Raw genomic sequence first — 15,018 nt, 5'->3', positions numbered from 1 at the left:
GACTAACGTTTATAATAAATACATTTGTATTGATTTTAAGATCTTTTCATAGTTCATACAATCATACGTATTGGATCATTTGTATTAATGTGGACCGGAGGGAGAGGGTGACGAGCATAAGTTTCACTTTCATTTTTTTATTTCAATTCCAACTTTGGTCATGAAGAATATGTTTCTCTGTTGTCCACGTTCATAAAGCAAAAAGCAACAGCATCAGAGCACGGTGCAGTCTCTAGATGAGTCCGTCGTTCTTATTAAAAATCCATGTTGTAGTCCGCTGTATAGAACACTGTAGTTTCCCCACAGCAGCAGACGCACACAATGACGTCCGCTGGCGCATCATAAACACGTCGGATAGTGAAAGTGCATTCGGATTCTCTAAAGTACCGCAGTCTCTTCTCCTAAATCCTTTTTAATTCTCCTATCCACTATCCCTTAACCCCGTGACGTTTCACTCAGAGGTCAAGGAATAGGAGATAGGGTTAGAATTTAGGAGCTGATTTTTGGATTATTGGAACGCAACCGAGGAGGGGTATTGGGATGAGGCTAGAGTCCCGCTTACCCGGTGTAATTCAAATGTACCGGCGCGCAGCACAGACACACAGCTGCTGCCCAGCCGCAGCACCGGAAATGGAACTGCTGGGGGAAAAACTGACTATCAGAAATGTAACGTTATCTTTGATAATATTTCCTCTCCCCCTTTTTCGTCAACGAAAGTAAAGAGAGATTTTGGCAAAGTTTTTATTTAGTAAACTACATTTTCATCTCGTAATTTTTCATCAACGATATTGCATGTTGATATCGTAACAGTTATTGTTTACCCTTCCCACGTCCATGCCTAGCTTGAATCATGAGTTTGGATAGCTAAGACTACTTTTTTCATCCAAAATCGGGAGATAAATAAAGTCAGAGTATCATGTTAACAGGCATTACACACGTAAAAGTGTAATAAAATGCAATTAAATCAAAGAAAAAGTCTGGGAATATTGCCTTGATATTAAAATGATGGCTTGTTTGTAAGGGTTGTAAAGTTTGAACAGGGAGGAAACATTTTCTTTGGGTGGAACATTTGCCAAAGCTGGTAACTTAGCATGGAATTTAGGCTACCGGATGTTTGCTATTCCCAGACAGTGTATTGAAAAAAGCTTTTATTATAGCCACATGTTATTGCTCTTATACTGTGCTTGTTGCCAAGTATGCTTCCGTTTTGTTTAACTGCCAATCACGGGAGTATTGTGTATAGAAAGTGTTGAGCAATATCTCTCATATTTGTTGGTGAGCATCACGTTGAGAGTTTAAAATATTAGCCAATTTGAAGGGGAAAGAACAACGGACTGACACTTCTTTTATCCTCCAACAGAAAAGATACAAATGAACAGAAAAGCTTGAAAGCTAACAAAGATTTTGTGAGTATTATCTATTATACAGTTAATGGGAATGAGCTAGTTAATAAATGTCAGATAACATCTAAATGTAATCGTGAACAGGTGATGATCCTCAGTCCAGCTTTCATGAAATACGTTCATTTGAATTGGCTCAAGAAGAAGGGCCAATATCCATCCACTGGGATTATGACTGTGATTCTCAGCATCTTCATGTGCGATAAGGTATGTTCATTGCGAAAATCAATATTATAATTGATATGGATAATTTAAGAGGTATTGGTGGAAAGTAGGGATGGGAATTTGAAAGCAAATGTATATTCGATCCCCAAAAAAACGGTTAACCGATTAACCGAAATGTACGTATCATATAAAAAATTTAAAAATGTGGGAAAAATGTTAACAAAAAAAATAAATAATAATAATTAAATTGGGAAAAATAAATAAATAGCCTACATGTTGAAATAAGTATAGAAACCAAGTCGAATTTGCCAAATGTATTGAACTGGTGATCACAGTTTGAACAGTTGACAGCTATAGGCCTACAGCTTTCATGCTAAAAACATAACTTGGTTTTTAAATGAAAGAGGGATCAAACACGAACAACATAACGGGTCAGGGTAACGTAACCCGTGACAACAGAGATCAACAACCTGTAACAGGGCCTATCACAGAATGCAGCTATTCAATACTCAGTCTTCTTTAAGAATATGAGCATGTCTACTCATGGGAGAGGCGATTCACAATCAGGCCAGCTGTAGAGAAGACCCTCTCAGCTGGAATTTGGGCATACGATGAGGTTTGAGTCTGCGTGATCTGCGTGAAGGGAGGGGCAGCAGCCATAGCATTAGCTAGAACTAGCTAGATCTGATGGATTTGGACATAAACGCGAGTGAAGTATAACCGGACGCGAGAGAGAGAGATCAGCACCTGAAGCTCTGCCCGCTGTGAGGGACCGGTGAGCGGAGCAACACACACCTTTAGACCTGGCGGAGGGTCGACAACCCCCTTAGCTGTGATATAATGAGCATATATCACGGCCTGAAGTGAGCTATTGCTTTTATAAAACGGTTACNGTGACAACAGAGATCAACAACCCATAACAGGGCCTGTACACAGAATGCAGCTATTCAACCCCTGAGTAGACATGCTCATATTCTTAAAGAAGAATGAGTATTGAATAGCTGCATTCTGTGTACAGGCCCTGTTATGGGTTGTTGATCTCTGTTGTCACGGGTTACGTTACCCTGACCCGTTATGTTGTTCGTGTATGATCCCTCTTTAAATAAAAAAACAAGTTATGTTTTAAGCATGAAAGCTTTAACCTAAAGCTGTCAACTGTTCAAACTGTGATCACCAGTTCAATACATTTGACAAATTCAACTTGGTTTCTGTACTTAACATGTATTTATTTATTTATTAATAATTATAATTATTTATTTTTATAGGGTATGTACATTTCGGTTAGCCGTTTTTTTNGTCCTGATCCTATTTCTAATAAAAACCTGTCTAGAAAATGAGCTGATCAGTAGTTTTGGCCTACTTTTATGATGTACATAACGTATTTTTTTGGCTTGTGTAACCATTAGCCAATCAGCAACCAAGGTAACCCCCGCCAACAGTAGGCTATAATAAGGGACCTTTAATGTATTGCTCAAAGTGATGATACATCTGCCCCGAGCCTGAAGAATACAACAGAGAAAAACATACAGTGGTAGTAGTTTGTAAGAAGTGGGATATTGACACTGTTTTGCTTTCCTAGCCTGCTAGCTACAGTAGTTAGCTAGCTAATGTTGTTTCACCTTTGCAGATTCTGCATTGAATTAGAGAGCAAGGCTAATTCTAAACGTAAAACCCTTTTGGTTGGGAAGATTCTGAATGTATTATTTTATGTATCAGAGTCCACATGATAACAAAGGTATCCCAGCTGTAGCTGTGAACATGACAGGATGTCTGATTACCTAGAAGAGCATTAGGACTGTTTTAGGCATATGATAGCTATGTGATTAACCAACACAGTCTCACGGCATTTCATGTTATAGTCACGAAATGTAATCTATTTATTCCTGTTCACCAACACGATTTTTGCTTTTTTTTCGTGTCACACAGAACCATTTTAAAAGCAATGTAAATAATAACAAATTAGAAGGAAAAAGAGATCAAAAAAAATACAGATTTCAGTATTCTGACACAGAACGATTTTAGAAGCAATGTATTTATATTGGTAGTATGCTTCGTGCCTGCACCAAATAATAACAAATTAGAAGGAAAAAAATATTTTAAAAATACAGATTTCAGTATTCTGAGGCTCTGAACCATTTCTTTTCCTCGCAGACGGCAAAAAAACTCAGACATTATAAAATTTAAAATAAAAGGGATAGGGCTTAGGGTAAGATATTGAGTAAGAAAATGTTTTTATGAACCACACAGCTTCCGGTCTTCCAAGACCCGACCGGACAAAAAGACGTGGTGCAGACACGAAACATACTACCAATAGAAATACATTGCTTTTAAAATCGTTCTGTGAGACACGAAAAAATGCGAAAATTGTGTCGGTGAACACGAATCAATAGATTCAATTAATTTTGTGACTATAACACCAAATGCCGTGAGACTGGGTTGCTATAATGGTAGCTGGTTAATAATAATAATGTTGGGCTAACATCCTGTACAATACAAGTTGAGTATTATGTAGGAGTTTTTCTTTAGGGATTCAGAAGAGTTAAGTCTAAACAGGTCTCAACATTGTACATTTTAACTCATATTACATCATAACAGCTCAATCATCTGGAGACCTTTTAATGAATCTAAATAAAAGATAACTTATTCTAATCTCAATGCTTGATGACATAATTGCAAAGACTGCATATGCATGAGCAACTCTTTATCTACCAGATATCCTTTTTAGTTTTAAAATAAAACTTAACTTCCCCCCACTCTCTGCTGTCATTGTGTGGGAGGAAGAGGACGAGGAAAGAAACTGCATGATATTCCCTCTTTTGGTGAAATTAAAGATATATATATTTTCCATTTTGCAACTTCATTTTGTGGCTGGGGATTCTGCGGAAGAACAGAACAACTTACAAGCACTTTTGTCTCTAACAAAAAGAGCAACATTGTGATTATGACATGTCTTTAAATTATTTGTGTAGTCCTCGTCTCCTGGCTCATGTTTTAGTGATTACTCTGCTGTGTGCTGTCAACAACCCTAATCCTGTGTGTGCAGACTGGGAAGATGCACGAAAACCCTTCCTCCAATTCTGAGCTGTGGACCCAATATGTTGCACTCAAAACTGGGCACTAAGCGAAGTTTATCCCTGTACTGTACCTCAGCCTCTTCTGCTGTGCAACGCCACTGTAATTCAGGGCTAAGGCAAAACATAAAACCTTTTAAAAGCCCAGAAAAAAGAAAGCTTAAAGAAGAGTGAGTACTAAATGTGTCAGTTCAAAAGCACCACTGAATGAATGCAAAGACTTTTGGCCCACTTGTAATGTGTGATTGTTGTTTTATTGCTCGATTTTAATGTGATTTTTACTATATTTAATTGTTATCCTTTTTTTTTACTACTTCTGTAAAGCGACTTTGAGCACCTGTAAAAGCGCTTATAAAATACATGTATTATTATTATTTGAGTGAAGACTGCTAATTGTATATATTAATTGTTGTGCCTTTTTTTATTGTGTGCATGTATATTAGGGATGGGAATTGGAAAGCAAATGTATATTCGACCCCAAAAAAAACGGTTAACCGAAATCTAAATATCCTATAAAAAAAAAAGTGTGAAAAATGTTTACAAAAAAAAAAAACATGTTAAATACATGTTGAAATAAGTATAGAAACCAAGTCGAATTTGTCAAATGTATTGAACTGGTGATCACAGTTTGAACAGTTGACAGCTATAGGCCTACAGCAGGGCTTCTCAAACTCCGGACCGAATAACAAATCAATCCGGACCGAACCCTGTGTCCCTTTTATAAAAAAAAGAATTATACAAAATAAAAACTTTCTGATTCTGAAATTAATGTATATTTTCTTGTGTCTGACGCGTTGTGAGAATGAACGTGCATATATATTTACTTGTGTGCGTGAGCGTGACACGCATTGCAAACCGCAAGTTTACCTTGACTTTCTAATGCTCAAGCCATCATACTGTATGCATGTATTGAATGTGTACAGGGATACAGGGGGCGCCAATTGCTGACAGGCAAGGCAGGCAAGTGCTTGGACCAGAAGGGGGCCCCCAAAGAAGGTAGATTAAGAAGGTCCACAGCAACGACAACATGAACAACCCTTAAATTTACTGCAACGGGGGGGGGGTCCCTGGTCCGGACCAGGGACCTTGTATAACATTTAAAGTGGACCTTTAATAAAAAAGTTTGAGTACCCCTGGCCTACAGCTTTCATGCTTAAAACATAACTTGCTTTTTAAATGAAAGAGGGATCATACACGAACAACATAACGGGTCAGGGTAACGNCACCCGGGTGTAAATCAGGGTTGCCAACTTTGGGTACCTGGCTGGAGTGAGATTTTGAAATCATAGGTTTAATTACACATATGCACACTAAATGACTGCAGCAGTCATTTAGTGTGCATATGTGTAATTAAACCTATGATTTCAAAATCTCACTCCAGCCAGGTACCCAAAGTTGGCAACCCTGATTTACACCCGGGTGTCTGTAGCTAACAATGCTATTTGCACCCGAGTGTCTGTAGCTAACAATGCTATTTACACCCGAGTGTCTGTAGCTAACAATGCTATTTACACCCGGGTGTCTGTAGCTAACAATGCTATTTACACCCGGGTGTCTGTAGCTAACAATGCAATTTACACCCGAGTGTCTGTAGCTAACAATGCTATTTTACACCCGAGTGTCTGTAGCTAACAATGCAATTTACACTGAAAGGTAAAAAAAAAAAACAGGGTTAATTGAGAAAAATTCCAAATACTGATGTTTGTCCCGAAGTTGCTCTCATTCAATATTATCAGAGTAATGCAATATTGACTTTAGCAGTTTTAGGTAATTAGGTCATTGTAAAAGGTCAAATCATAATTATTTGCAAATCACACAGTGACATTGACTTAATAACGATGTGTGTGCATCAAAACCTGTAAGCTGTGTTTATAATAGGGTGCAAGAGGGAAATGTATTTTTAATTGTGCCGATCCGCTGTTAGACAACAGTTTGTGTACCCATCACCACTGTGGGAGTTTTAAACTACCATCTATAAAACTGAGGTAAATGGCCCACTTTCTTAAAAACGTGACTCAAGACCACTAAAGTTTAGATTTAATCAAACAGCGGCATATGGTGTCCTTTGCGTCTATAAACACACCTCCTAGAGTTCATGCTTCAAAGTTACACACATGAGGTTTCTAGGTTGCACTATTTGTTTTATACTAGGTGATCAGCAAACCCTTTACAACATATAAGATGGTATGTGTTTGGAGGGATGTCATTGAATTGTCTAATGTCTCATTCATCTAAGTACAAAAGTACATTTTTACAGCTTCAGCAAAATGAGAACGTTGATTTAAGAAATAATTTTTGTGTCATGTCAGGTAAAAGGATCTTAGAGGTATTGCACTGAGCCTAGAGAGGAAGTAAATGTCCCTTTCCTTTGATGGACTGATATTCTTTATTATTTTCTGGAAAGTTTTATTTCATTTTTATGCCTTTTTTATAGTATAGGGGTATTAAAACTCAATGTATCTCTTTATGGTAGTGCAAGTGGATTCATGCAGTGATATAATGAGCATTATATATATTCTTTGTCCTCTTTTACATTTTTTCTTTCAGTCTTGTCTTGTAGCTTCAAACAAGATGACAATTATTAACTGAAACAGACAGAGTTTTTCTGGTGAGCGTTACAAAACCAAAAGGTGGGAATGTGTCAAACGCATGATATCGGTGCATGGCAAATCGCAGCGTTGAACCTGTGTAGCTGTGCAGGCTCTCTGATATGCCAGTCATGGATGAGACAGTTAGAGACTTCAAAGTGTCTGAAAGTAGCTCAGAGTCAGCCTCAGTCTGGAGCCAGGCAGGTGCAGGTTTACCTAACAAGCCTCTTAAAACACTAAATCTTGTTAATTCACGATGTAAGTCTGTTTGCCGCACAGTTCTGAACCACAACTAGGAGCTCAGCGCCTTCCGAATGTATGACAAGTTAAGCTGGAAAGTCTTCACAAGGAACATTACCTGTGTGTGTTTGTGTGTGTGTGACCTCAAGGATTATTCAGACATTCATTTTTGGATGTGTCATTGTCTGCTTTTAATTAAGTGCATAACGACACAGGGACTAAGGTTATGGTGTGAATGATCAGCTCTGTTATGAGTCCTTTAGGCCATGTTTAATGACTCATAAAAAAACTATGGCTTTTATTAATCGCTTCCATTTTCAAGTCTTCACATTTTTGTGAAGCATATACAAATGAAATTACCAAGGAAAACACTACAGTGAGTCTTTGGTTTTGCCCTTGATGTTTTTCTTATCAAAACATTAAGCAGAAATAATACAATAACCTGAACCGTGTCTACTTGTTGAATTTCACACGCTTTCCTCTGCAGTACATCCTCAAAGTTGTAGAAAATAGAGACCTAACAGTAAAATGTACTTTTTATCTGTTCAACACCCATTCTTGTTAAATTGGAACAACAATGTACACCATGTATCTGTGTATTCCTGTATCCCATATCGATTTGAAAATACTATTTATAAAAGAAACAAATGCAGTTGCGTGCTTGTATTTTATCTTCCAACATGTTTTCTTTAGTCAATTCCACCCAAGATGCAGCTCCCCTCTCTCCACCAAGGGTATTTCTTAACTGTATCACAGCTGCCCCCGCCATGAGTTATGGCGCTCCGTGATTCATTGAGCGATTCTGATGAGGTTATGAGCGAGCCAAGGACAAAGTTATCTCTCCTCTGCCCAAAAGAAACACCAAGTTTATTAGCCTTCAAAGCAATAGACCTCTTTTTTAAAATCTAATCCTTGGTACTAGCCACTTCATATACTACATGCGTTGGCTGGCAGAATACATAACGTCGAAGGGATGCGGGGGGGGGGGGGAGAAAAATGGAAAGAGGAAAAATCCATTACACTGCTGCCTTGACTCATTGAGCCTATTGTAATTCATCCTGAAGCTTGTTCAACTCGAAATGGCCCTATTTACAGACTTCCATTACAACAATAAGAGGAAAAAGAGAGAGAGAGGGCAGCTGTGTGAGTGTGTGTGTGTCTGTGTGTGTGTGTGGATCGTGTCCAGGGTGTGTAATTGAATGACTGGGACTCCTCCATCCTTCATTATTCCACCTGAACCAGAGAGGAGGAGGAGGAGGAGGAGGAGGAATCTTACATGGGATGGGATGGGATGGATGGACAGAAATAATGGCATGTTTCCAATCAGTATCCTAACCTAGCAACTTGTAGTTATGCTTTTGTAGCAGCTGTTACACAAAAGCCACTACTATCAGTAGGTCCTAACAGTCCTTCATGCTTGTTGACAAACAATAGATTTATTTTCAGTTGTGGAGCTGGTATGGTAGAGTTTTGCTTCAATTGTACACTCCTGCATGGAGTCTCTTCTATAATGATTCCCCTTGTCAACCTTTACCCCGTAGGTCACAATTACTGTGCGCTGTCCACTCTCGGTACATTCACATCTGGTTGATATATTTTTTCTGTGGCCTGGGTGGAAGGTTCCTTCAGGAGAGAGTGAGGAAGTTGAGTATGAAGTGTAAGTGCTTTGTTTTTTTTCCCAGGCTCATACTTGTATTCCTTCTGATTGGCTTTTGCTTTTTTCTTCAGGTTATAGCCTAGTGCTAAGGTGAACAAACATGATCCTACTGTCTGGGACTAGTTGTTTTTCTACTATTCATGTTATAGTCATATTGGATACGATTACCTGTCTTTTCTTTGATTGTCTTGATGTGTAAAAATCTTCTTGACCGAGCTCTCCATTGGACAAAACATGTCAATGAAACCTTGTTTGGCATTCCTTTAGTAAAACGTCTTGTTACCTATCAGCAGACATGCACCTGGACCCATTTATTTGCAGTAAGCTAATAGCTGTAGGACGTTTTATGGGCCTAGCTTATTTATCAGTCTAGTTTAGATTCATGCCAGTCTTGTAAAGCCAGATGTATGGTTGCACCATTTTCATCGTGCTACAAGAAGACAAAAAATGCTCTGCCTTGTTTGTATTGCTTGTATCATGTTGGGCTTTGCAAAGTACAGAAACATTTTTCATTTGTGAATCTCAGTGTTTATGTATTGTGTTATTAAATTGAAGCAATAACATTTAGAATGTCTTGTGTTTAAATTTGAATTGACAAAAAAGTTTGTCTTTTATAACAGCAGTCGGTATTTGCGGCAAAAATGTGATCATGGCGCCTCTAGTGGAATAATAATAATATTAATAATAATAGATTTAATTTGTTAGTGCTTTTACAGGTGCTCAAAGACGCTTTACAGATAATAGTGAAGAAAAAAAAAAGAGAAGAAAGGAACAACAAATAAATATATAGTTAAAGTCAAATAATACAAAAACAATCACACATGAAAAGCCAGATTGAAGAGGTGAGTTTTTGTGAGTTTTTTGAAGGTGGTGAGGTCGGTGCAGTCTCGGATGGGTTGTGGGAGTGAGTTCCAGAGGGAGGGGGCAGCGACGGAGAAGGCTCTGTCCCCCCAGGTCCGGTGATTGGTGCGGGTGGGGATGGATAGGAGGTTGGCTTCTGATGAGCGGAGGCAGCGGGAAGGGGTGTGGTGGTGCAGCAGGTCTGTGAGGTAGGGGGGGGCCTGGTTGTTGAGGGCTTTGTAAGTAATGAGGAGGACTTTGAAGTGGATTCTTTGACGGACGGGGAGCCAGTGGAGATTCTGAAGGATGGGAGTGATGTGGTCTCGGGAGCGGGTGTGGGTGAGGAGGCGGGCAGCAGAGTTCTGGATATGTTGGAGTTTATTGAGGAGGTTGGATGGTATGCCATAGAGGATGCTATTGCAGTAGTCGAGTCGTGAAGTGATGAATGCATGAATCAGGATTTCAGCAGCAGAGGAGGAGAGTGATGGGCGGAGACGGGCAATGTTTTTGAGGTGGAAAAAGGCGGTCCTGGTGATGTGATTTATGTGGTGGTTGAATTTGAGCTGACTGTCGAAAATGACTCCGAGGTTGCGGATGTGAGGGGGGGGAGATAGAGTGTGGCTGTCAATGGTGAAGTTGAAATTCTGGATGTCTTTGATACGGGATGGGGGGCCGATGATGATGATGTCTGATTTGGCACTGTTCAGTTGGAGATAGTTTGTTTGCATCCATGCTTTTATTTCTGAGAGACAGTTGGTGAGAGTGGAGTGTGTTGTGGGGGTGATGGTTTTTGTTGAGATATAAAGTTGGATGTCATCGGCGTAGCAGTGAAATTGAAGGTTGTGGCGACGAATTATTTTGCCAAGGGGGAGCATGTAAAGGATGAAGAGGGGGGGGCCAAGCACCGAACCCTGGGGGACGCCTTGGGACAGAGGAGCAGTGGAGGAGGTGCAGTTGTTGATGTTGATAAACTGATGTCTGTCGGTGAGGTAGGATTTCAGCCAGGAGAGTGCAGTGTCAGTGATGTTGAGTGATGATTCAAGGAGGGACAGCAGGATGGTGTGGTTGATGGTGTCGAATGCTGCGGTGAGGTCGAGGAGGATGAGGATGTTCAGGTTGCCGGAGTCAGTAATAGGCAATAGGCTCCATTGGTACAACATAACCCCTTAAAAGAGAAGCATAAATCTGGCTATAGTCAAATGAAGTTGGATCATCTGCCATTCAATTTTCAAGTATGGGAATTGGATGGAAACAAAAAATGTCATTTAAGAACTATGCTGTCAGTGAATTGGCCCGTAGCATAGGAAGACAAGTAGACATAATTAAAGTGTCACGGCAGGCTGATTATGCAACAGTTTGCTGACGAGACCGCTACACCATTTGTGATGGAAGGCAAACGGGGCCTGTGTGTATGGATTCACACACATGCCTGCAAATGCTTAAACACATACTGACAGAGATACAGCCAAACTTATGAGGGGGAAATGACTTATCACTCCTCATCTATTTCATCACTGGGATACATTCAGGCTCATCTCATCACATTCACACCAGCATGTGGACACAACTCACTCCCGGGCACAGTCTCGTTTCACACAGACACTTGTTTGCCCCCGGACACAGAGCATCCTCCACTGTCTGTTTATGAACTCATCTGTTTGCTGCAGACAGGCTGGGGATGAGGACATTTATAGTGTGTTGGGCCACCTATTCAACATAATTAATCTACTGTCTAATTTGCCCTCAGCGTTCCCAACGCATCTTGTCCTCTTGTACAGGCCTTCCATAACATATTATAAAACTGTCCACCAATCACACAGACATCTGATTCATTTGCAACCTCTCAGGAGGTTTTGAGTGGTGATTTTTTTTAACCTATAAACACACTAAGTTATCGGATGTTGTTTGGTTCAACATTTTCTGAAGCTGACAATGAACTGTAGCAGACAATAACCATCTCAATGTGTCTACAGAGTATACTGAAATAATTGAACAGGAGCCAGACACATTTTCTTAGCTTGTTTCTGTGCAAGCTCACGCACAGGAAGTTACATGTGGACGTGTATTTGTGTGTGTAAGGTTTGTGTGACTCCAACCACAGAAACCTTCACTTTTCACCCTGATGAGAGCCAGGAATCAATAATGCATCAGCCAACAAATGGGTGACTGTTCCTCCTATCATTTGTTGCCTCTCCTCATCATTTCCCCAGCCAACGTATTAGAAAACAAAGGGGAAGCGGGGAGACAGAATGAAGGAGGAGAGAAATAAAGAGAGTGGATGAGTTCTCCAAGGCTACTTCTTCAGAGGCTCAAATCGAAATCGAGTTTCACTCTTTATTTTTGAAATCAGTATTAGTGGTGGGAGAATGGAATGAATCATTATTCATTGTGAATGTGGTTTTGAATATCTTACTGCTATTTAATTTGTGCAGTTATACAGCTTTCCCTTTGAATATTTTCACGAGCAATATGTCAGCAGTGGCATTGCCTTATTTATTTTATTGATGCTTAAAAATCATTCATGTTGGGTACAACGATAGAAGGACACTTACATGGAAAAGTTATGACATTTTAGAAGGATCTAGCACTGCCTACTGTGGGAAATGGCTTTGCTGTTAAGAACAGGTGTCTCACGAGGATGGTAAAGTCACACATCCATGACGTCAAACACTAGCTACCCCTCAGGAAATCATGGTATACATTCAAACATGCCATACACCCACATGCAGGAAGTTTAGCCCTTTGCAGTAACATAGGCCGAGTATAAAGGAATTTGAAGGTAGGTATCGAGGTATCATCCACAGCCAACTCTCTGACAGCTCTACAATCCTCACTCCGTCTTTATGATATGATGTCCTACAATAGGAATGCCACAACATTTCTTAACATTTATTCCGTGTAGCTTCATAGAAGATGGGGATGTCCCGATTTCAATCTCAAAGAGCTGTATCTTGGTGTTCAAGGCATTTTTTTACTTTCTCTATATTGAGACTATATAATGCAATCCTTTCTTTTACATCAGCCTACTTAATAACCCTGTCCCACATTGACAACAAGAATAAATGAAAAAAAACCACTTAGAAATGCATAGATTGCAATTTTCTTGATCCATTCCAATTTTTTGGTGTGCAAACATCTCCTTCAAACCACTCAAGTTCCTCAAAACATTGTAAATTAGGATTGCACTTGAACACAACTGTCTAATACTAATTTTGACTGAATTTAACACATCATGATGTTTCTCCATGCAACCTCTGTTAACAGCAGCTGTTAGCTCTGTTATTTAGCAGAGCTTTGCTTGGGAGCGACCCAGTGCTCCCGAGCAGACAACCGGGTCAACGTGATTACTTTGAGCAGCATGCAGAGGAATTAATTGCAACACGTTAAGTGGCTGATTAAGTTTGTTGTTCCACATGCTTTAAGGCTGTTCCTCCACGGCTTCTTTTGGATTTGCGGTCGTCACAAATTGCATCCTTGCATGGAGTTTTTTATGTCTTTCTTTCAAAAGCTCTGAAGATCTTCCACATCAACATGCATGTTGTGTATCTGACTGTGACCTTACTGTCTTTACTGCAATCATGCGGCATGTGTGTAAATTAGAAAATCCTAACTATGAGTCTGTAATTAATTTGTAAAGCCTGTGTGGTTCCCCTTAAAGTTGTGAAACATTTTACTTAAACAAATTATATTTGAGTTAGGATTTAAAAATAAAATTGAGTCTTGAGCTGTAGCACTTCATTTCATGTTTTCCCCCCTTTAATTAGTATAACTATAATTAGATATGATTGATACCACCCTGCTATTTAAAACGAATATGGGAAGTGCTGCATATAAGCTGTTACCACTTGCTGTGCTAATAAGCACTTCTTCACATTTTCTTAAATGCAACTCAAAAGCCAAAATTGATGAATGCATCAATTTTGAAGATGCTTTTCTAATTGTTGTGTTGGTACCTGTCCTCACTGTGCAGCACCTTTAGCGACAGGCTGCTGCACCCCACCTGTCACACGGAGAGATACCGCAGGTCCTTCCTTCCTGCAGCGGTCAGATTTTACAACCAGCACTGCCCCTAGTAGACCCTCCTACACACACACCACAATACAGACTATAACACCCATTGCTTTTAAATACAAACCAACTTTGTGCAATATGTACGGAGCCCCCCTGGTGACATTGCTGAGAAAAATATTAATACGTGGCCACGTATTAATAATGCGTTGCCACAAATTAGTTATTATGTTCCCACGCATTAGTAATTTGTGGGAACACGATAATGATTACGCAATAACTAAATCCAGATAGTCTATAGAAACTGATGACTGAGTGACAACACTACAGATGTAGCACCTAATTTCAGACAGTTTGAAATGCGAGGGCCGTGGCCGGCACAGGGTCTGCCCTCGCTCAAAGGAAAACCTCCAGGGTGACTTGACACCGCCCCCTTGATAAATAAATGTAATTATAATGAAGCCAGCTGCAATGGATCATGGACTCTGATATAGTACAGTAGATTTATGTCTGGTAGGCTACTACTGTATGGCGGATCTTTGCTAAGATCCATATGTCACGGATAGGATCATACTATGTGCTAAATAAGAGACATGTAATCATTTAGGCTACAAAACATCACCATGTTTTTATTTAACAAAATAATGTTGGTTAGTCCAGAGCTACTGTACAAAAAACCTCAGGAAGCCCGCCGGCTCCAAAAACGAACGGGAGGAAATGCTCTCGATTTTTAATTCTTATTTAATCATCATCTTCACCACGATCCTTTATGTTTATGTTCGCCAAATTTACATGAAAGCACTGACAAATATGAATATACTGTAGTCAACTTCATTAAAACGTTATTAACGTGCCTAAACTCAATAATTCACAAAAAATATTTATATTTTAATGGAGCCTCGTCGGCAGATCACGATCCCGACGCGTAGCGGAGGGATCCTCATCTGGATGAAGGGTGTTATTTTGCCCATAAGGAACAAGTCGCTGCAAATTATCCCGCTTATTACATGGCCACATTCTCAACAAAGTAACGACATGACTCCCAATAT

At 39.7% G+C, this 15,018-nt stretch overlaps 1 protein-coding gene and 1 long non-coding RNA gene across 2 annotated transcripts; one reads left to right on the top strand and one right to left on the bottom strand.

The window, feature by feature from the left end:
- Positions 1-641: 641 nt before the first annotated feature.
- On the top strand, positions 642-1,607 carry LOC104964694 (uncharacterized). The gene is made up of 3 exons (XR_800451.1): positions 642-666; positions 1,361-1,406; positions 1,488-1,607. It is a non-coding gene; the product is annotated as an uncharacterized lncRNA (long non-coding RNA).
- Positions 1,608-9,987: 8,380 nt separating this feature from the next.
- LOC104965297 (uncharacterized) lies at positions 9,988-11,121 on the bottom strand (the record flags this gene model as incomplete). Its single annotated transcript, XM_010794255.1, has 2 exons — positions 10,867-11,121; positions 9,988-10,536 (listed from the first exon to the last, which is right to left on the bottom strand). Coding segments are annotated over exons 1-2 (804 nt in total), but the record flags the coding sequence as incomplete, so codon positions are not given.
- Between the last annotated feature and the right edge of the window lie 3,897 nt (positions 11,122-15,018).

Source organism: Notothenia coriiceps, unplaced genomic scaffold, assembly GCF_000735185.1.
Source record: "Notothenia coriiceps isolate Sejong01 unplaced genomic scaffold, NC01 NC01_scaffold00037244, whole genome shotgun sequence".
Lineage (NCBI taxonomy): Eukaryota > Metazoa > Chordata > Actinopteri > Perciformes > Nototheniidae > Notothenia > Notothenia coriiceps.
Note: the sequence above shows the minus strand (reverse complement) of the source record. Positions and strands in the feature narration are given on the sequence as shown.